The sequence below is a fragment of the Protopterus annectens genome, chromosome 1.part0, assembly GCF_019279795.1.
Source record: "Protopterus annectens isolate FY-2018-M chromosome 1.part0, PAN1.0, whole genome shotgun sequence".
NCBI lineage: Eukaryota > Metazoa > Chordata > Ceratodontiformes > Protopteridae > Protopterus > Protopterus annectens.
Genome location: NC_056725.1, coordinates 1283846424 through 1283869331, shown reverse-complemented (window position 1 = coordinate 1283869331; position 22908 = coordinate 1283846424). Strand labels below are relative to the sequence as shown.

At 43.8% G+C, this 22908-nt stretch overlaps 1 protein-coding gene across 6 annotated transcripts in view; it reads left to right on the top strand.

Annotated features, from left to right (window-relative positions):
• Positions 1-22908, top strand: part of NEDD4L (NEDD4 like E3 ubiquitin protein ligase) — a 3335946-nt gene that overhangs the window by 1791226 nt on the left and 1521812 nt on the right. For 2 of the 6 annotated variants that reach the window (XM_044066164.1, XM_044066163.1), the window contains exon 1: positions 20292-21642. The exons of 2 other annotated variants lie outside the window; for them this stretch is intronic. In XM_044066164.1, the coding sequence (XP_043922099.1) occupies positions 20503-21642 (1140 nt within the window). In that variant the 5' untranslated portion in view covers positions 20292-20502. Of the gene's footprint in view, positions 1-20291; positions 21643-22908 lie in introns of those variants that run through there. 2 more of the 6 variants (XM_044066166.1, XM_044066165.1) reach the window with 1 other exon arrangement.

The window sequence follows — 22908 nt, the reverse complement described above, 5'->3', positions numbered from 1 at the left end:
TGTATTTTTGTGTTAAAAAAAATTATTTTTAGTGTGAAAAAAAATGGCGAACTGAAACCTATCTTGGATCTCAGTTATCTGAACCAATTTGTAAAGAATTCTGAATTCCGGATGGTCACGATTCAGTCCATTCGGCCTCTCCATCAGAAGGATGACTGGATGTGCTCAATCGATCTTAAAGATGTGTGCTATCGCATCAAAATGAACAGGCGCTCTCAAAGATATCTACGCTTTTAGCTGGGAGCCAGCCATTATCAGTTCAGAGCCCTGCCCTTTGGTCTCACCACCGCCCCCAGGGTAGTCACCAAAGGCATGGCAGTGGTAGCAGCTCACCTGAAACTGCTTGGATTCAAAGTGTTTCCCTATTTAGATAACTGGCTGCTTACTGCACTGACCAGGCATCTACTTGTAAAGGCCAAAGACTATTTACTTCAGCTATCACTCTCGCTGGAAATTGGAAACCGCAACCTCAACCAGTTTAAGTCTTGGAATTTATAGGGACTTGGACACAGTCAGTTCTCTAGCTCTTCTGCCTTAAAACAGAGTTCTTACTTTGAAGACACAGATCAAACAGATTCTTTCTCTTCCTTCTCCCTCGTCAGAACTGGTCCTCAAAGCTGTAGTATCGATGGCTGCGGCAATAACTTTAATTTCCAGTGCTTGTCTCCACATGAGAATTTTTCAGTGAACCCTAGAAGTGCAATGGTCACTTCATCATCATCCCTTAAACATCCGATAATGTTGTCTCAGGCTTGCAGAAAGTCTTTTCTTTGGTGGATTTACTCCAAGGAGATCGATCAAGGTTGTCCATTTATCCTTCCCCCCCCCCCCAAACCCACATTGACTACAGATTCCTCCCAATTGGGGTTGGGGGAATTACTTGGAATGGACTGTTCAAGACGTGGTCCCCACAAGTTGCCAATTTGCATGTCAGTGGTCCCAGAGATGAGAGTGGTGCTTCCAGTGTTGCTTGCCTTTCAGAGCTCCCTCCCTCTAGGGACTATTGCAATACAGACAACATGTCAGTAGTCTGGCACATCATCAAACGGGGGGGGGGGGGGCAAATTCTACCCTCTTTGTCGAGAAGCAATGAGAGTATGGCAATGGGCGATCTCATCCAACAGCTTTCTTGTGGCGACTCGCATCATTCTAGGGGACAAACTCAGCAAGACCATCCTCATGCTTCACAAATGATCTCGCAATCAGTTTGTGGAGAACAAGCTCTTCCACAGATGGGGTCAACCATGCTACAACCTGTTTGCATCTACCCTAAACAATATATGCAACAGGTTTTTTGCACTTATCTCACCTCAGGGGCAGTCACCAAAGGATGCTGTAATCCATGTTTGGTCCTCCAGTCTCCTTTATGCTTATCCTCCCATGCCTCTTGTCCCCAAGTTTCTTCAGAAAACAATTAAGGTCGAAGATAACAGTAATCCTCATTGCTGCCTTCTGGCATTGACAGGTGTGGTTCCCTTTCCATTGGTCTCCCCTACTCCATTTTCCTTGGATGCTGGATCCTAGTCCAGACTTCCTATCTCATCTGTCAGGCAGATTCACCTGGACATTGTAGGCATCAAGTTGACCGCATGGTTTCTCCGGTTCCAATGATGGCTAAGCATTCCAGGCTTTCCTCTCCAGTTTGAAAGATCCTAGTCTCTGCTCATAAACCTTCAACTAGGAGAATTTACAAAAGTAAATGCAAAAGGTTTTCGTTTTGGGCTCATCAGAGAGAGGTGGATCCCTTTACCTCCCTGCTTCCAGCTATTCTAGATTTCCTTGCCTTGATTTTTCAAGGCAGAGCAACTTTTTCCACTATTAAGGTTCAGTTAGCAGGCATCTTGAACTGTCACATCTGTGATAATGCTTCTCCTTTAGCATCATCTAAATTATGAAAGCCCTTTCTTAAGGGTGCCTTTTTACTTACTCCTTTAATAAAGGACCCTACTCCACCTTAGGACCTCACTGTGGTTTTGCAAACCTTAGTACTTTCTGCCTTTGAACTGTCAGCTAAAGTAGATCTCAAGTTTCTTGGAAAACTGTCTGGTGGCTGTAATTTCTACAAGGTAAGTATCCGAACTCCAAGCACTATCTTCCAAACCACTCTACTTGATATTTCACAAAGACAGCGTTACTTTATGCAAAAATCCTTCCTTCTTACCAAATGTAGCCTCCGAAACCAATATCAGTCCAAGTCATCAATTTACCAGTTTTCTTCTCCAAATTTGAAAGCAAAGGAGAGTACACCCTAGATCTTCTTGATGTAGAAAGGCAACGTTGTTTTTACCTTCACAGGACCAAGGAATTTAGAAAAACGAATTAATCGTTTGTCTCCTTTACTAGTAAAAAATTGGGAAGACCAGTTCCAAAGACTACACTGAGTAAATAAATAACAGATTGTATTTCTTATGTTTTTTTTTCTTTGAGAGGCATAACTTTACCAAGACAGCCAAAAACTCATTCAACCAGGTCAATGTCTACATTTGTCTGCCTTTTGGGCTAGTGCCTCTACTGATGAAATTTGTGCAGCTGCCACTTGGTCTAATACGCATACTTTTATTGTGCATTACAAACTGGACATTTCCAGAAGTAGAGCTGCCTTTCGTTTCGTGGTTTTTCCGGAACATCCTTCCATGAGGGCTACCCAAGATTACTGTAGCTGGAGACTCTGCCCCATTCGTTGAAGAACGAATGAAAATGCCAGAATCTGATAAACCTGTGTTGTCCATTTCCATTCTTCCTCAACCTCACCCCTGTCCATGACTTTGGGAGAGACCTGATAGAATTGTTGTTAGGAGCCATAGTTCCTGTTTGAGCTCCTGATCTTTCTGTCACTTTTTGTCATAGCATTGTTGTTGTATTTTATGATTGTAATGCATATAATAGCAGCAAACTCGATCTGTGGTATTGTAGTGGTCAGGGACATTATGGGTAAGGGAGGATCTTGAGAGTTGGATCCCAGAATGTTTAGAAAGTGGCCGATTCGGATCCAAAGATTGGATCTGAACCCATTCGTTGAAGAGGAATGAAAATAGACAACACAGAATGTTATGGTGAGTACCTAACTTCTTTTTTGCCCCAGTTTGAAGGACCATAATGGATACCCACTGAATGTACGATGCCATCACAGATAGTCATGCCTTAGAGCTATTAATTCTATTCCTTAGAAAAGGTTGTACATAGGGAAAAGTTCATCTCTGCAGAGCACTTGGTAAAAGGTTTAAACTGTACTCCACGAAAGAGGACATTTCATATTTAGGTAAAGGCAAAATGTTTTACTGCCATCTTTTTCAGATTCTGAAAGGGGTTGGAGAGGAAAACTGTTGTTGTCTAGTCCTGTTACAGTGATGCTGAGAAATATAAAAGCAGGAAGATTGTTGTCAAGATGTCAAGTTAAGGCAACATCAGAAGTGGTTGTTCACATACTGAGAGTGAGATATAGTGAATTTTCCATCTGTTTTCAGCTTCTTTCCTTTACACTGAGTTAGTTCAACCCTAGAGTTGGTATATATATATATATATATATATATATATATATATATATATATATATATATATATATATATTTATTTATTTATTTATTTAGAGACATCAAGGGTGTGGGACCTGCCCCCATATTTTAGGGTGACAGGGGTTTGCCTGCAAAGAAGAGTTGTGTGTTTAAATGTGAGACGTTTTCAGTTTTAGAGGCTATGGAAGTGATTTCTCTGATGTTCTTCGTGTTTCACTGTTGCAGTCATTACAATAGGGTTATCCTGCTGGCAGGCTACCCTCAGTCGGCCTGAATTCCAAAGTCTAGGTCCGGTGTCGGTTGCTGTCGCCTCTTCCCTGACGTCAGTGCACTAGGGGTATAAAAGATGCAGCTGACGCCATTTTCTTCAGTCTTTCATGCCGCGCGGTGCCCGAAGCAAAAGCAGTTCGCAAGTGCCGGTCGGCCGATTCCTGAGTTTTTCAAATTCGAAATTCAGGTCCAAAGTCTTCATTAAAACTAAGTACCCCATTGGGGAAACCTTTTTCTTGCTCCAGACCGATGTCAGAAAAAGTTAACAATTGTATTTCTTGTGGGAAGCAAATACCTCATAAGGATTTTCATTCTTACTGTATTTCTTGCCTAGGCGCTGGCCATAACATTGCTAGTTGTCGGTTTTGTGCTAGATTTAACCAACGCACTGTTAAGCGTTGGTACGATTTTGCATTCCATTACTTTGGCAGGAGATTTAGTTACATAATGCTGTCGGAACAACCGACTACCAGAGTTTATAAAAAGTGCAAGGAAAAGTAAAAGGACAGGCATCTGAGATCCAAAACCGTCGAAGCTTCTGCTAGGCCTGTCGCCGGTTCTCAGTGAGGCGCTTTCGCAGCCCCTGATGCCCGCTACCTCAGAGCCACAGGCTGCTTCCAACTCCCACGTGGAGCCAACAAGGCCGCTGGAAACTCAAGGTATTGGACACTCGGAAACTATTCCCTCAGATGTGTCCAGAGCCGCTAAGCAGGCATCGGCTTCTGAGGGTGTTTTCAGACCTACACAGTTATATGTAAAACCTACTTCAGCTTCAAAGACTAAAGTAACTCTAAAGACAAAGAAACAAGTACAGCATTCTCCTGGACAGGCCTCCATGCCTAAGAAACAGATGCTTAAAATGGGCGAAGACCTTATTACTATGATCAGGGGTTCCCATCCCCCATTTGATAAGAGGCTTAGGCAAGAGGTAGAATACTAATCTTCAGACCAGGTTTCCATTTCCTCTGATTCCTCATCTGAACAGGAATATTCTCTTCCTCCCTATGAGGACTTTGATGCTGAAGAATCTATCCCTTCAGCCTCCCCTCCTGAGGATTATTCTTTTGGGGAGACACTGCATACTATGAGGGAGCATTTCCACTGGGAGAGCCAGGATTACTCAGAATCCAAGAAAAGGCTCTGACACTTCCTTTATTGCCTCAACACAGGCCCCTTGCTATCCCACCTGTTTTAGACATTGTAGATTATGTATTTTCAGAGTCCAGTCTATCTCCAGACTCTTTACCACCAGCTCCTGTTAAGCCAGACAGATACTACAGGGTTCCTGATTCACATAAATTTCTTTATAAAAACCCTGCTGCTGACCCAGAAACCATCTCTCAGGGTCCCAAAGGGGTTAAGGCTTCTACTGCAAAAAACCCTATCCCTTCTGATAGGGATTCTAGGGCCCTAGACAGATGGGGTAAAAAAGATTTATACGTCTTCAGCCTTGGCTGTAAGATCTTTAAATTGCCAATTTCATATGCTTAAATATCAGCAATATCTTATGTAACTGCTTAAACAGAAAATGTCAACAAATTCAGAATGTGCAGACAGCAAGGAAATGCAGGATTTATTGCATGCAGCTGAACAAGTTGGAAAACATACTTTGCAATGTGGTTTTGATTCTGTAGAGGCCTCCTGCAGGGCCGCTGTTACAGGTTCTGTCATTAGGAGGCATGTTTGGTTAAAAGAACAGAATTTGCTTGATCATGTTAAAGCCAAACTATTAGATGCTCCATTACAGCAGGATACTTTGGTGTTAAAGCAGAAGAGGTGTTGAAGAAAATGGAGGACAAAGCTAAATCTATGCAAACAGTCAAGGATTTCTTGCAGGTACAGCCTCCCAGATTTAGCAGGAACTGGCCTACAAAGAATTGATCGTTTCCAGTGTCCAATAGGCCACAAAGAGGCAGATACAGATGCCCCAGAGGCAGATCACAGCCCCAAGGCTCATACAGGCCTAAACAATGGGGTGCGTCTGCCTCCAAGATCGGAGAGGAAAAATCACAGCCATACAGGAAACAGTCTCAATGACTTTCCCCTTCCAGCTCCAAGCACTTATCTTTTGGCAGCCCCTTTGGGGGGAAAGCTAGCACTTTCTTTCACAAAACTGGCACATGATCACCCAGGACAAATGGGTTCTAAATATAGTATCACAAGGCTACAGGTTCCACTTTCACACCCTGCCAAGGCCAAACAGTATGCCAGATGTGCCACGCAATCAATGGGCAGAGGCACAAAAACAAGTGTCATCCCTCATGGACATGAGGGCCATTCAACAAGTACCAGAGCAAGAGCAGGGACAAGGATTCTATTCAAGACTGTTCTTGGTACCCAGAAAGGACAAAGCCTGGAGACCAATACTGGACCTATCTATTCTAAACACATATCTGGATATTCCAAAATTCAAAATGTTGACTCTACAGCAGCTTCTGCCCATGTTGGGCAAGAAGGCTTGGCTTGTGACTTTAGATCAAAAAGAGGCATACCTGCATGTCCCAATCAGACAATCATGCAGAAGATACCTTAGATTCAAAGCTGGCTCAATGCACTACCAATTCTCTGCACTGCCCTTTGGCTTATCTACTGCGTCCAGGGTCTTCACAAAGTGCCTGGCACCAGTAATTGCATACTGCAGACAAAGAGGAATACAAATGTATCCTTACTTGGATGACTGCCTCATTCAAGCAGAGAACAAGGACATTCCACTACAGCATCTGGCGTTTGTAAAGAGGTCACTGTCATGCCTAGGGTACACAGTCAACGAACAGAAATCAAAACTAGTACCCTATCAAGAAATAATATTCCTGGGTGCAAGCTGAAATACAACTGCCCAGATGGCTTATCTCATGCCAGACAAATGAAGACAACTGACTACCTATTTCAAACTGTTGGCAACAAAGGCCCAGTTATCTGCAAGAAAAATTCTGCAGGCTTTGGGCTTCATGGCATCCTGCATTCTACTAATTCCATATGCAAGACTGCATATGAAGAAACTTCAGTGGTACCTAAAAAGTGTTTGGACTCAACATTGCCACAGCCTGGAAACAATAGATGTTAAGTTGTCTATCTCGCCTTCATTCTTGCTGGATGGGTTCGGAGCCGACCTCGGCTCCGACTCGGCCACTCTAAAAGCTCGAGAGTTGGTTCCACCGGCTCGAGGCTCCCCTTATATCCCACAATGCTAGGCGAGAGTTACCTCAGATCTCGTTTGCCGCTACAGCTTCGAGGTTGGTTGCTTCTACCGGTTCCTGGTGAGTGTTAGCTTTTTATACTAAAAAGTTATTCTTTTCCCCCTTTTTAACCTTAATTCTTCTCAAATTAGTGTAGGATATAGTTCTTTATCCCGACCCTATTTTTCCCATTTTCTTATTAAAAGAACCGTTGGTTCTTCCCTTGGCCTTGGCCTTCCCTCCCTAGGGTGTGTTTGTGTAGTTACTTTAACTTTTTGTGCTTAATTTCTAGTATTTTTACTAAAATTGTTAATTATTTTAGTATTAAATTTCTGACAGGATATAACTGTGTGTTTGGTGTTTGCTAGTGTTTTCCTGTCAGTTAGGATAATGTCAAAGGAAGCAAAGGTCTTGATTCAAGAAGTGTGATGCGTGCTGTCAGAAAATGTCTCTGACAGACGCTCACACTTCTTGTCTATTGTCTGGTTTTGCACCTGCAGGACTCCTGTGCTGTGTGCCATGGCTTCAGCCCCAGGGTCCTGCAGGAGAGAAAGAACAAGTTAATTTTGAGAGGCTTGTTAAAACCAGAGGATTCCCTGTCAGTTTCAACAGGGAAGCCCTCTAAGGCATCGTGGTCTTCGCTCCGCTTCTGAGCCGAGACCTCAGGTTGTTCAACCTTGCCTTTATCGGCTCCGGCTGGAGCCGATAAGACTCAGTCCACAGTTTCTGTGGCTTCCTCGGCTCCGGTCGGTGCCGAGGTTATCGAGGTACCCGTGTCTGCTCCGACAAGAGCTTCGGAGCCGACAACCAGAAAGAGGTCTAGGTCACCTTCTTGGCTCCGTTCATTCGGCTCCAGGATCTCCCCTGCTGTCTGAACGGAGCCAAAGGTCTCATTCCTCTAGGTCATCGAGGCTTTCCGATCATGACCTTCAGAGGGTGGTGAGTCGACTACTTAAGTCCGAGGCACTAGCCCAGATGCTTCAGAGCCCGACTCATCAGTCGGTACCTGCCCCGGTCCATCAACTCTTTCCTCCTTCGACTCTTTTGAGTTCGGAGCCGGGTCGTCGGAACCGAGACTGTGGAGCCGAGACAATTGTCTTCGCCCGTCGCCGGGCTCCGTTTTCTTCCATGGAGGAATCTCGGCGGACTTCCGGTTCGAGGGGTGAGTGGCATCGGACCCTTGTCCGACCCTCTCCCTCTCGGTGCTTGGCGCTGGTGAGTTCGGCTCCGACATCGGCCTCGAGCCATCACTGTCGGTGCCGAGGGGTCCTTAGCTCCTCGAGCGGGGACCTCTGGCTCTGCCTGACAGGGGTGCTTCGAGGTCATGCGGAGTGTGTTAGAGCCTGGCTCTACTCCACAGTCGGCTCCGTCAGCCCCTCCTCTATGCTGCCTCAGGGTAAGTCGACTCACTCCCTCATCCCGGACCGCAGAGAGCCAGCTCCTCAGGAGCCCCTTTGGGGATTTCATCCTCTTCGAGGCCTCTCCTGATTTGGCAGAAGAGCCCCTCGGAAGAGGAAGTGCAAGAGGAAGCACATTGACTCACCTGAGTCTATCACCGGACACAGATCTGGATGATTCTGAGGGTTCCCCGTTCCCCTTCTGAAGATCTCATTTGCAGACATTCTGGAGATCCTTAAACAGAGGGAAATTGGCCAGCCCTCAACCCTTCGGAGGACTAATCTGTGTATCTTGAGGCGTTTGGCTCGTCCTTCCACCTCCTGGGTGTCCCTCCCTTGACCCCCTCATGCAGGTGGTAGCTAAGAAGGCATGGACGGCTCCTGATTCAGTGGACCCCACTCCCAGGAGACCCTCCAAATTCATCACAGCTCCATCAGACAAGCAATTTTATCAAAAGGAGTTTCTATGGATGCTATGGTGGTAGCTGCCGCCACAAAGAAGGAACTGGCTGATCCTTCAGTGCCTGTCCATCCACCTAACAAGGAATCTAGGTCCATGGATAGGTGGAAGCGGATGTTCTCCTCAGCGACATTTACCATGCGTGCTGAATTACCTGTGCCATTTCACTGTCTTCAAAGGGACTTGGTCAAGGAAGCGAGTGAAATGTTGAGGTTTCAAGAAAATGAACACGCAGCTGGCTATCCTTAATTCCATTTCCAACTCCTCCATGCCTCCTCTCTTATGCGGCCGATGGAGCGAGCAGGTCCGCAGGGACAGGGGTTTACGTAGGCACGCCTGGATGCGGCTATGCAACTGCGGAACCTTTCAAGACGTCTTTCACGAACTCCCTTTGATGGATCATCTCTTGGTCCTCAAGTGAAAGAAACCCTGACTAGGTGCGAGACTGATGGCAAGACCCTTTCTGCCGCCGAGTCCGTTTGACTCCTTCTAGGCCTTACCCCAAAGGCCAGAAGGGTGGGAAGATGTGGTTCCGTAAACAATCTCAAGGGACTACAGAGTCGCTTTTCCTACCAGAGGCAGAGGTGGGAATAACAATGGTAGACGCGCCCTAGGGGCAGGGGGTCCGCAGAACCAGGGCAATCGGGAAGCCTTTCCTGACAAGCCTTTTCAGCATCCCTGAGGTGTTGCCCGACTGCCCATCTTTGGAGGCAGTCGGGGAAGATTGTCACTGTACCCAGAAGCCTGGCTATCCCTAACTCAAGACAAATGGGTACAGTCCATCATTTCAAGGCTATTCTATCCCCTTTCTTCGCTTTCCAAATCAGTCAAAAATCCCTTCCAGATGTTCCACCAAAGGGATATAGCAGCTTTGGAAATTTCAAAACTGCTTGCAAAAGAGCAATTCAGTTAGTGCCAGCAGACCAACAAGGATCCGGAATCTACTCAAGGTTCTTTTTAGTTCCAAAGAAAACAGGGGACTGGAGACCCATTTTGGATCTCAGTGTCTTGAACAAATCAGTCAAGAAAACAAGATTTCGGATGGTCACGCTGCAATCCATTCTTCCCTTTGGGCAAAGGAAACTGGATGTGCTCTATAGACCTTGATGCGTACTATCACATAAAATGAACAGACGCTCCAGAAGATTCCTCCGCTTCAGGCTGGGAACCAGTCATTTTCAGTTCAGGGCCCTGCCCTTTGGTCTCACCACTGCCCCGGTGTTTACCAAATGCATGGCAGTGGTAGCTTCTCACCTGAGACGACAAGGATTCCAGGTGTTTCCATATTTGACGACTGGCTTCTCACAGCTCCCACCAAGCATCTCCTTTTGATGGCCAGAGATTATACTTTTCGCTTTGTCAAAACTGGGTATTTCAATAAATTGCGAAAAGTCTGTTTTGTCGCCTTGTACTATTACCTACATAGGCTAAATTTAGATACTATAAACATGTCTGCAACGCTAACGAACCAAAGGATATCAGACATTCACAAATTGGTGTCACTTCTTCTCAACAAGAACAGAGCCAAAGCCAGGTTAGTTCTAAAGGTGTTGGGAATCATGGCAGCGCCATACCTCTCCTCCCATTGGCCAGATACCACATGCGGATCCTTCAGTGGATGCTTTTTCTCAATGGTCATACCAGGAACTTCCAATGTCTCACACCATTATGATCACGCGCGCAAAAGCATCTCATGTGGTGGATGTCTTCCCCAGCTCCTGTCGGAAGACCATTTGTTCCACCTCCTCCGGTTGCTACTCTGACAACGGATGCCTCCCTGATCGGGTGGGGGCATTATCAGGGCAGGACAGTCCAGGGCACATGGCAACCAAACGAATGCCACTTGCACATAAATGTTCTGGAGATGAGAGCAGTGCTTTTAGCGTTGTAAGCCCTTCAAGACTCTCTTCCCTTAGGAACGATTGCAATCCAGACAGACAACATGTCTGTAGTGTGGTACATCAACAAACAAGGCGGAACCAGATCATACCCTGTGTCGAGAAGCACTCAGACTGTGGCAATGGGCGATTTCTTCTCAGCTTTCTGATAGCAACGCACATCCCGGAGGTCCAATCATATTGCGGACAAGTTGAGCACAGCTACTCTCTTGTCTCACGACTGGTCTCTGAAAGATTCTGTAGTGAGAGATATTTCTCAAGTGGGGTCAGCCTTGCTGCGATCTTTTGCTACTCCCCAAATCAGCAAGTGCAGAGAATACTTCACTCTATTCCCTTTACCAGGCGAACCCAGCAGGGATGCTCAAGTCCAAGTTTGGTCCCGGGACTTCTGTATGCATTTCCTCCTTTCCCTCTGATCTCTCAAGTAATACAGAAAGCTATCGCTCAGAAGGCCTCATTGATCCTCATTGCTCCTTACTGGCCTCGACAAGTGTGGTTCCCCTTTCTACATCGTTATCTCTTGGAGCGACCGTGGAGTCTGGACCTAGTTCCAGATCTTTTGATCCACCTATCGGGTCAGTTTCATCGCTCCCACCCCTCTCTGAACCTCACTGCTTGGTTCCTCCAGTGCCAACCGTAGCCAGGCTTCCTCTTTTATCTCACTCGGTTAGAGATATATTGATAGCTTCCCATAAATCTTCCACTCGAAAGATTTATTTGAGTAAGTGGAAACGCTTCTCATATTGGGCACAAGGAAAGGACATAGATCCTTTCACCGCTTCTATCCAACTAGTCCTTGATTTTCTTGCTGAACTCTTCCATGCAGGTTCATCTCCATCTACTCTCAAGGTTCAGTTGGCAGCTATTTCTAATTTTCATGTGGGCATTTCTGAATCTGCCCTAATGTCCCACAAACTTTGCAAAGCCTTTTTGAAAGGAGTTTTTCTTCTCAGACCTCCTATAAGAAATCCTCCTTCTCCTTGGGACCTAAATTTAGTTCTTGCTTCCTTGATTCTTTCCCCTTTCGAACCTGCAGCTTCATGTTCCTTGAAATTATTATCATGGAAAACTCTCTTTCTGGTGGCTATCACATCAGCTAGAAGAATTTCAGAACTTCAAGCACTCAGTTGTCGCTCCTTATCTTTTGTTCCATAAGGACAGAGTTTCCTTACGAACTAACCCGTCCTTTTTGCCTAAGGTGGTTTCAACATCAAATCTAAACCAAAGCATTGACCTCCCTGTCTTTTTCACAGAGTATTCAAATAGGCCTGAACAAAAATTACACTGCCTGGATGTTCATCGTCAATTAAGGTACTACTTGGAAAGGACAAAAAAATTCAGAAAATCTGATCAGCTGTTTGTCTCCTATGCGGAAAGCAGAAAGGGACTTCCAGTTTCAAAGGTATCATTATCCAGATGGCTAACATCTCTGATTACCCTTGTTTATGAGATTAGACACCAAAACTGCCTAATAAACCTAAAGCCCATTCCACCAGAGCTTTGGCTACTTCTCTAGCCTTCCAAGACAGACTGCCTATTGACACCATTTGTGCAGCTGCTACTTGGGCTACTCCTCACACTTTTATTTCCCATTATAAGTTGGATTTAGCTTCTAGGCATAGAGCTAATTTTGGTTCCACTGTTCTCAGGAGTCTGTTCCATTAGGCCACCCGGGACAAGGTGCTAGGACGCGGTCCCATCCAGCAAGAATGAAGGCGAGATAGACAGTTATGTTCTTACCATAACGCTCCATGTTAGTTGTCTTCTTCTCGCCTTCTTCTGCCCCACCCTCCTTCCCCTGGCCTGACAGACCTAGAGGAGTTGTGATCGTGACCTCTCTTTCTACCACCTCTTTCTTAGTCATATGCTATTTTGCATATTTCTTGTTTCAGGATGTAGGTCACCCTTTTCTTCCTGCTGTTAGAGGTGGATTCTATTTACAGTTATACTGTTATTGATATAAGCTGGGTTAGCTGATCTGAGGTAACTCGCCTAGCATTGTGGGATATAAGGGAGCCTCGAGCCGGTGGAACCAACTCGAGCTTTTAGAGGAACCCATCCAGCAAGAAGAAGGCGAGAAGAAGACAACTAACATGGAACGTTATGGTAAGAACATAACTTCTATTTACTCTCATTCCGTGCCTGCAACAGGAGTTTCGATGGTGGGCGAAGGTCTGTCACCAGAACAAGGGACAGCCATTCACTCTACCCTCAGCCACACAGACATTAACAACGGATGCATCGGATTATGCCTGGGGAGCCCACATGGTAGGAAGATGTATTCAAGGCACATGGTCCACAAACCAAATGCATCTACATATCAATCAAAAAGAGATGCTAGCAGTCCAAAATGCCCTGACAGCCTTCAAGGACTTACTTCATCCGGGGCAACTACTGATAAAGACAGACAATACCACGGTCATGTGGTACATAAACAAGCAGGGAGGCACTCATTCCTGCCCCCTTTGCAGACTAGCCACGACTTTGTGGGACACAGCATTGACTTACCAAGTACATCTGCAGGCACAATTCCTGCCAGGAAAGATAAATAATCTGGCAGACGAACTAAGCAGAAACCTCATGGATCCCCACGAGTGGAAATTGGATCCACAAGTCTTCAGCATGATAACAAGAAAATGGGGATGCCCGGACATAGATCTATTTGCCTCACCTCACAACTGCCAACTAAAGAGATTCTGCACAAGGACTTATCACAGACAAGCATGGAATGTGGATGCCCTATCTTTCAGCTGGAAAAACTTAACAGTATATGCAAACTAGGTATAAATCCCTATGTCACAAGATGGGTTGCCAACTGGCTCACGGACAGAACCCACACTGTGAAAGTAGCGGATTCCAAATCCGACATCAGACCAGTGACAAGTGGAGTACCACAGGGTTCAGTCCTGGGTCCTCTCCTGTTTGGTATCTACTTCTCTGAGGTGCAGGCCAGCACGGAAGGTCTTTGGCTAACAAGGTTTGCAGATGACTGCAAACTAGGAGCCATAATCGAAACTCCTAACGATGTGGACAAACTACAAAAGGGCCTCACTGAGGCAGATACCTGGCCTGAAGCTCAATGCCAAAAAGTGTATTGTCATCCCCTTTGGTAAAAACTCTGTACCCATGAACTACCACATAGCGGGTAGTCTACTTAATGCCGAAAATGTGATAAGAGACCTTGGGACACTGGTGGACAGTAGTCTCTCCTTTGATAATAACATTGCCACAGTGGTCAGGAAATCCTTCTATGTGGCACATCTCATCACAAAAAGATTCTCATCCAGAAAAAAAGAGGTCATTGTTCCCCTCTACTCATCACTCATTAGACCCATTATAGAGTACAACGCCCCTTTTGGTATGTACCTCACAAGACATCTACAACAACTGGAAAGACCACAGAAATACCTCACAAAGAGGATTACTGGCCTCAAACAGATGCCCTATGCAGACCGTCTCAAAAAACTACAGCTTTACTCCATCGCATATCGCCTACTCAGGGGCGATCTCTGCCTAACATACAAAGCTATGTCAAACCCAGAGCTGTTGGACATGCACCACTTAAAGAAATCCCAATCCCTCCGAGCTACACGCTCTAGGGACCTAAACCTTGTCACCACAATAAACAGAACATGCTGGAGGGATAGATTCCTGTCCCAGAGACTTCCCATACTCTGGAACAGACTACCTATCTATGTCAAACAGAGCTCCTCATTAGCACTATTCAAGAAAAATCTTGATGATTGGGTAGGAAATGGGAAATTCACCCCGGGGATCACTTCTGTGGCTCTGCTCGACAGGGGCACAGGAAAATAATTTTCTTGGGTGGCGAAAGCCAGGGTACATTTTTTGGCTAGGCTTGTATGGGCCAGAGACTTCCCATACTCTGGAACAGACTACCTTTCTATGTCAAACAGAGCTCCTCATTAGCACTCTTCAAGAAAAATTTTGATGATTGGATGGGAAATGGGAAATTCACCTCAGGGATCACTTCTGTGGCTCTGCTCGACAGGGGCACAGGAAAATAATTTTCTTGAGTGGCGAAAGCCAGGGTACATTTCTTGGCTAGGCTTCTTTGGGCCCTAGGGCCGATAGCCTAGTACCTACCTATGAACCTTTCCTCCCCAAGGTACTCCTAAAGGTCAGACAGGAGAAGCCAAAAATGATACTGATTGCCCCAGACTGGCCATGCCAGTACTGGTATCCAATCCTAAGGAACTTGTCTCAATGCCCAGCCTGGACCGTACCTCAAGTACCTCATCTACTGTCCCAGCAGAACAATCAGATCCTGCACAGCCAACTCAAGACCTTAAATCTGGCAGCATGGCGGGTAATGTAGTCACACAAAACACACCACTCACTAAAGCGGTGATGGATGTCATTTTGGAGGCCAGGAGGCCTAGTACTAGAAAATCTTATGCTGGAAAATGGAAGAGATTCTGTGCTTGGAACCAGGCACAAGGAATTGACACAGCTGTACCAAACATTCCTCAGATTTTGCAATACTTGACTGAGATGCCTATCTTTTTCATCTATAAAAATTCATGCCTCTGCCATTTCGACTCATTACAATACAGAGCCACCAATCTTTTCTCATCCTTTAAGCCAGTACCTCCGAGGGGCCAAAACTTTAAGGCCTCCAAGGAGATCACCAATACCTGCATGGGACCTCAATTATGTCTTGGAAAAACTCACCCTGCCTCCTTTTGAGCCAGTCACTGCAGCTGATATAAAGTTTTTATCTTGGAAAACAGCTCTGCTCCTAGCAATAACTTCTGCAAGATGAGTCTCAGAGCTGCAGGCACTCATGGCTGTGGAACCTTTTATCATTTTTTATCCAGACAGGGTTTCTCTGAGGACAAACCCGACATTTATGCCTAAGGTAGTGTCCAGTGTGGCCCTTAACCAAACTATTCATCTGCCTACCTTTTATCCAAACCCACAGAATAAGGGGGAGATAATTCTTCATTCTTTGGACATACACAGACAACTACGCTTCTACTTGAACAGAACCAAAGATTTCAGAAAGACAGAGCAATTACTAGTGGCATATGCTGCAGGATCACAAGGAAAGGCTATCTCAAAGCAGACTATTTCAAAGTGGATCGGCCACTGCATTCATTTCTGCTATTCTCAACATGGCAAGCCAGTACCTTAGGGCATTAGGTCACATTCAACCAGAGCAGCAGCCTTCCTCAGGGGAGTATCAACCCAAAGACATTTTAGAGGCTGCTACTTGGAGTTCAGTACACACCTTCACAAAGCACTATCACTTACCACTCTACTCTAAATCCAGGGCAGGCTTTTCCACTGCAGTTCTGCAGGGCCTAATAGCCACCCCTAATGCTATTTAGCTCCAGCCTCCCAACCTTAGCTTTGGGATTCAACCCAATTGTAATGATTGCAACAGTGAAACACGAAGAACATAGTACAGTTGTGTAGACTTACCATAAATGTAGATGTTTGAGTGTATTCACTGTTGCAGTCCAGGTTACCCACCCACCAGCCCCCATTTCTTTGCTGGAACTTATCTGTACTTCTCTATTTTATACAACCTATGTGGTGTATTTGCTGGTAGATGAAGGCAAAATATATATACTTTGGTGCATGCATGTTTTATTGACATATTTTTAGCCTACCCTTTTGGAGGCACCTGACATCTGGGGAAAGAAAAACTGAAGAAAATGGTGTCGGCTGCATCTTTTATACCCCTGGCGCACTGATGTGAGGGAAGAGGCGACAGCAACCGACGCCGGACCTAGACTTTGAAATTCAGGCCGACTGAGGGTAGCCTGCCAGCAGGATAACCCTATTGTAATGACTGCAACAGTGAATACACTCAAACATCTACATTTATGGTAAGTGTACACAACTGTACTTTTGTTTACATTGTGGGAGGTGCTCTTTCATTGTGAACATTGGCAGGAGATGTCTTTCCATTTTTGTACCTCAAGAGACTTCAACTAATATGGCTAGTATGTCAGATTTTGTATGGTGATTTTCCTAGAGCAATGCATTTGCTGACACTTGGTTCACGGACAGTGTCAGGAGAAATTCTGGATGCCTTTTTTGGCACATTGTGCAGAATCTGGCTGAATTTCCTTTGAGTCAGTCCTGGTGGGTAGTAATCACTACAGTATGCTGCTGTGTATTACTCCTTTCTGCAGCTAGATTAAAGATGCTAGCTGTTGTGGTTTTAGACTGTGCTGCAGACAACTTGCTTCTGGTGGACCCATCAAAAGGAGTCTTTGGTAGCTTCCCTTGCTTAGGTTCTGTTATGGTTGCAGACCCAGGGATTGGTTACTGTAAACTAGACATCATCTTTGAGTCTGACTCAGAGGATTGCCTTCATGAAAACAGATTTTGGACTGTCTTCGTTGTAGGTGTTCCCATTGTTAGAAAAGTGTTAGGAAGTCATAACATTGGAGCTTTAGTGAGGGAACAGAGGTTTCAAACTTGAATCCTGTTGTACCTCACCTCCTCTGAATTTTAAAACAGCTACATTTTCCATAGTGTAGTCCATGTAGCTAAGGAGGATTTACTTCTAAATCTTGAAGCCAATATTGCCAAGTCTTAAAATTTTGAGAGGAATATAATGAAACATCGGAATCCCGAATGGCGGATTTCACACATGGTAAGTAAACACTTGGCCAACTTGCACTTGAACTAAAATACCAACTCGGGGATCGCACTACAGTGGAGAACAGGGCATGTTAGCCTCAGAGTGGGTTCCATTTGGCCAAGTGTTTACTTACCATGTGTGAAATCTGCCGTTCGGGATTCCGATGTTTTGTTATTTTAAGACTTGGTAATATGGGGTTTGAGGTTTAGAAGTGAAACCAGCTAATGATTCATGTAGTGCAATGGACTGCAAGGTTCTTGTGACTGCAGACACGCACTGTGTTTTCAAGGCTTCCCTTAGGGTGTTAGACCATATCTCCAAGTACTGACAGGTTTGTGATTCCAGGATGGCAGCATTTGGCTGCCAGAGAAGATGCTCTGTTAAGTTATCCTGTTTGTTGATTTTCAAGTTGTGATTTCAGTTCTGTGACTATGCCTAGTATTATGGCATATATTTGTTTACTGCAGTTTTCACATTCAAGTTCTTTGTGGACTTTGGTGCTTAGAACTGATTTGAGCTTTCCTTTATATACCCATTTTAGCTATTTGGCCATAAGCAAAATTTGTAATAGTTGAGAGAGTCGCTCTTCTTTCCAATTGTTATCGTCTCTGGAATACTACTACATTTGTCAGTGCTTTAGGGATTGCTACCGATCTGCTGACCTTTCCATGTTTTGTAATAGGAGGATTTTGAATTATTTGAATTTATTTTGGTTTCCAACATCTTCAGCCTGCATTGCTAGCTCTGAGACTAATTGTTGTTGTATCTGTGGCTTCATCTCCTCAGCAGTAGAAATTTGATCACTTTAAGTTCTCTGCATTTTACCAAATCCTGGAGCCTCTTGTTTGTTTGCTGCTTTAGACAGGGAAGTGAGTTTTTGCACTTTGGCATATGACTGCCACTCTGTAAATACATTTACTGTAAATACGTTTTGGGTAACTTTAATATTCTTTAATGTTTTGCTGAATTTCTTGGTCTTCATTTTAATGAGTGCCTCTCGGGTGGAGCTTTTTTTTTTGTCAATTTTGAGCATGGTCATGAGTCCATGTTCTTTACGAACACTTCTACTTCATTTTTTTTTTAGCCCATGACAAGTTAACTTTTTAATACTTCTTTTGGTAATTTATTTTTATCGTTTGTTATGTTACTGTATTGTAGGAATGTATTAATTTTCTTCTTGGAAGGTCATCAGCTTTAGATGATGCATTGCACTTCAAGAATTTCTTTATGCCTTTGTATTAGGGCCAGACAGATCCATTTATTTCAAATAGTGATGGAGTCTCCCTTGGTATAGATTGTAGTTTGCCATACAAAGTTAGAAAATAGCATTGAACATGAAAGAGTTAAGAGGGACTGATTTGTCAACTTTCTTCCCATGTTATTAAAGAAGCAGTTGATTATGGCATTCAGATTTGGAATGGGGCTATGCCCCCACATTTCTTAAACTGTTCGCACCTGCTTTTGCACCCGTGATGTTCCACATTAATGCTGGCCAACTCTTCATATACATTGTATTATCTGATGACAGTTTTACTGTTACATAAACCAGCTTCCAATTCACTGCTGGTTGGACACTTTGAAAATACACTGCTGGTAAAGAATTGTCTGGCATGTTTAAATATTTAGATTAGCCCATACAGAATTCTTCATCTCTTTCCTGAGCTTGGAAAATTTTCAGGGAAGTAAATAGTGTGGGAAGAAATAGCCAGGGAATTGTTATGGCTAGGCTTGTATGGGCCCTAGGGCTGATAGCCTAGTACCAACCTATGATAAATGTAGATACTAAATCCTGCAAGGTGAGACAGGCACTTCACTTCTTTCACTTTTTATATAATTTCTATTTTTTTCTCTTTCTTTACAAGTTTGTTGACAGAATTAATGCTGTGATGCATTAATTCATGTAGTTAATATGTCTGTTCCACCAATAATCAGTCACAGTTAAGAGCTTTTTGAAGCTTGGGAATTAAGTATCTGGAGTTTAAAATATATATGAAGATATTTTTAGACTTTTTTTTCTTAATAGCTGTTTGACATTGTATTTTGCTCAGACTTGCAAATGTAGTAGATGGTTTTTAGATGATGCAAACAGATGAAGAAAGTTTTACAATGTTACAATTAAATACTGAATGTAGTGTGTCGAGCTTGTGAACTTCTCTTTTCCTTAAAGAAAAGGTACACTTTTATGCTCCAATCTTATAAAAATGCCAAGTCATATTGGAGCATCTACACTGTTGTAATGAATTTAATTTACACTAGATGAACAGTATATTTGAAATGGTCATTCAGTAGTATGAATTGGCTTTAGCCAAACACGTAATGAGAGCGAGCACAGAAAGTTGCATGCAGTCTACTTTGAATATCGAATAACACGTTACGTTCTGACATAATTGTGTCTATTGTAGTGGATGTCTGTCTGTATATGTTACAGCTTGGGAAGATAAAATGCACTTTCTGCTCAGAAATGGACATCAGTTGCTGTTCTATAATAAGCAACACTTTTATTCTGTGCTTCTGCATTTTGCTTTTTAATAGAGACGTTTATTAATTATAAATATTTGTTATCCAGGTCCTTTTAGTAGAACGGTTTAAAAGGCAGTGGGCAGTTAATAAGTGAAGAATTTTATTTAGCCTCTGTAGTTTGATTTTTTTTTAACTGCTAACATGCAGTTCTCTTTGTTGTATTTTTTTCCTTTTACAACTAGCGAAGTGCTGTGTTAGTATTATAAAGGCATAGATTTATTACAGTGTTGAATGTGTGTATGTTTCTGTGTCTGCTACAGTCAGCTGTGAGAGCTCTCCCATGGGGGCCGCCCATTTCTGATGGAAAAGAAGCAGCTGTGAAGGTGCTGTTTCAGGCTCTTGCTATTAAAAAAAAAAAAAAAAAAAAAACTCGCCTGCATTGGAGAGGAAAATAGGTCATGTGACTTAAACCACCCTACCCTATGTCACAGTGTGCATAAGTGCTGATTGTCCTTATCCAATCATGCCTGGAATTTAGCTTGTCACTTGGGCTATTTCTGCTATCTGTCGCTGTCAGTGCTGCAGTGCTAACAGTTTGGCAGATGGGACACTTTTTCTTGGAGTTTACATTTGGGAAATATAACTTCTTTTCCTGCCTGCATTATTCTCTGTTCCAGCTCTTCTTATTTGCTTTCTGTTTGCTTAGTCATGACCCACCGGTTGCGTGTTTACTTTGGCTCAGGTCGAAGTAACACTGCCCCAGAGTCGGATGCTTTAACCCCAGAGAGGGAAGACAATTTTAACATGACATTCCATACTTTGCCAAGAAGGAGTAGCCCTCATCTTTTTCCTCACATAGGCAGTGATTATGGTGACAATTTTCAAGAAGGCTCCTTAAGGAGGAGTTCATCTATGTTTATACCTCAGCTGCTAAATAACAGTGATGTTCGTCCAACAAGGAGCTCCTCTGTGCAAATCTCTCTTCAGCGCAGCACTCTGAATGGACACGCAGAAGAGGGGCATACATCTGTATTCCCTGAGGAGGCATTTCCAGATAACCTGTCAGACTTTGGAGAATACTATGGCTCAACAAACAGTCTTCCCTCCTTACAGGACAACCTTCCACCGTATGTACTTAACAATTTAGAATATTCGGGTATTGTGTGCTCATCTGGCCGTAGAACACCTAGTCTGCTTGCTTCATGTTATGAAGATGATACAAATGAAGCTATTGCATCTTCTGACCAAAATGACCATGGCAGAACTACAGGTATGAGTACTGGAGATGTGAGGATTCATCGGCATTCAAGTGCAGATTTGCGCCAGATTCGACGTTTGCCTCTTAGATCTGAGGTCCAGCAGAATGCTGTTTCCCAGATGCCCAGGCGCTGGTCATTGCAGCATGTGCCTGATACACTGGGGAATTCTGGGAAGAGGTGCTTTGTTTTACAGTTACAGCAAGCTGAAGCTGGTGTTCCTGAGTGGGAAGGTGAATACAGTTTAGGCTGTACAGGAGTGAAAGGGGACAAAATTGCCCGCTTTCCTCGTATTAGATTAGAAAGGAGCTCATCCTATCCAGTGCAGCCAAGATCTGAACAGTGCATTTCAAAAGAAAATAGAGTAAATACAGAACCCTGCCATTTTAACAGAAGTGAGTCAGAAGTGCTTCATAGTACTCTAGTTGAAAGGGCCTCTTCATCACAAGGCTGCACATTCAAAATCAGGCCAGATAACTCAAAAGGGCAGCCTCATTTTAGAATACGTTTAACTCGAGGTTCTGAAGATCAGAACCAAGGAACTGCACAGGATGTTTCTGGCAGTCCAAGTCAAACATGGATAAATTCCACAGTAAGTAAAGATACAGGAAACTGATTGGTTGTCTTATTACATGTTGCACTACAAACACTTGGGTTAAACTTTCCTTAGAATGATATCACTAACCTCTTACTTTAATTTATTATATTTTGTTTGCTGTCAGGTGTAAAAGAGTCAATGTTATCAGCTTCATATCTGGCTGCTTGTGTAAATTAAGGAGGAGTTATTGCCTTTTAGCAGTCTTTTGGCAAAAAGATAGAGGAGTGCCCTGCACAAAGGGAGACTTTGGTCTGAGAGCCCACCTCACATTCTGAGTCTTGCCATGACCTGCTGACATACTTACTTCCATTGTGTCTTATAACACTGAGGCAAGTTGTACAAGTTTGTTTCCCCCCATCAGTGCAGCTGTAAATAGACACACACACACACACACACACACACACACACACACACACACACAAAGGCAAACAAGACAGAGATATCTTTATTTTGATTGTGATTCTATTTATTAAACAGGTGATATTAACAAACTGAATAGAGCAGGTTACTGAGACTGGATGGTTTGTTTCATAGCAAGTTAATGTCCTTTCCTGAGACATGTACCTGAATTTCTTGCTTGTCAAGCGTTCACCTCCTGCAGCCTAGCGTACTGTTTAGGCACCTAGCTCATACTGCTACGCAATCCTCCCTCCAGTATTTTTAACTTGACATTGTTCTAAATACAGACAGGAAATATGTATTATCCTACTATGTTTTGTGGCTAGCTGTCTGCGACCTAACTTCCTTAGTGGAAACCCAAGAAGTGGTGTGCATCATTCTTCTTTAAGTGGTGAAATCATTTTTTTCTAGTGGCAGACCATTTCTAGCAGAAGGCAGGTAACCTGGGAGAATAACTGCCAGCAGCATTTGTTATGCTTTCTTACTGCCCATTTTGATTCCCATCTTCTTATACTGTTATCAGCTTTAATGTGAACAGTGCTATCAGTGGTCCAATCAGTGCAGATGGTAGAGAACAGTCCTCAGGGCACTTGGTTATCCTTCCACTGCTCAGCTTCATGTTCATTGTTCTTTGTCTGGATTTAAACCTAGGTCACTAACATTGAAGACAGACTCTATATTCCAGGACCACTGAGACAGGCCTAGTTTTTAAAATGACATTTTACTGTGTATGTGCAGGAGGTCCGAATGGACATGGCGGAGGGTCTGCACTTGCAGTAGCTTGCTTTCTTGTAACTTTTATGGTGCAAGTATCCCTGTGTAAAAGTTTATCATATAAAGGCTGACTGGTGCAAGGAGATT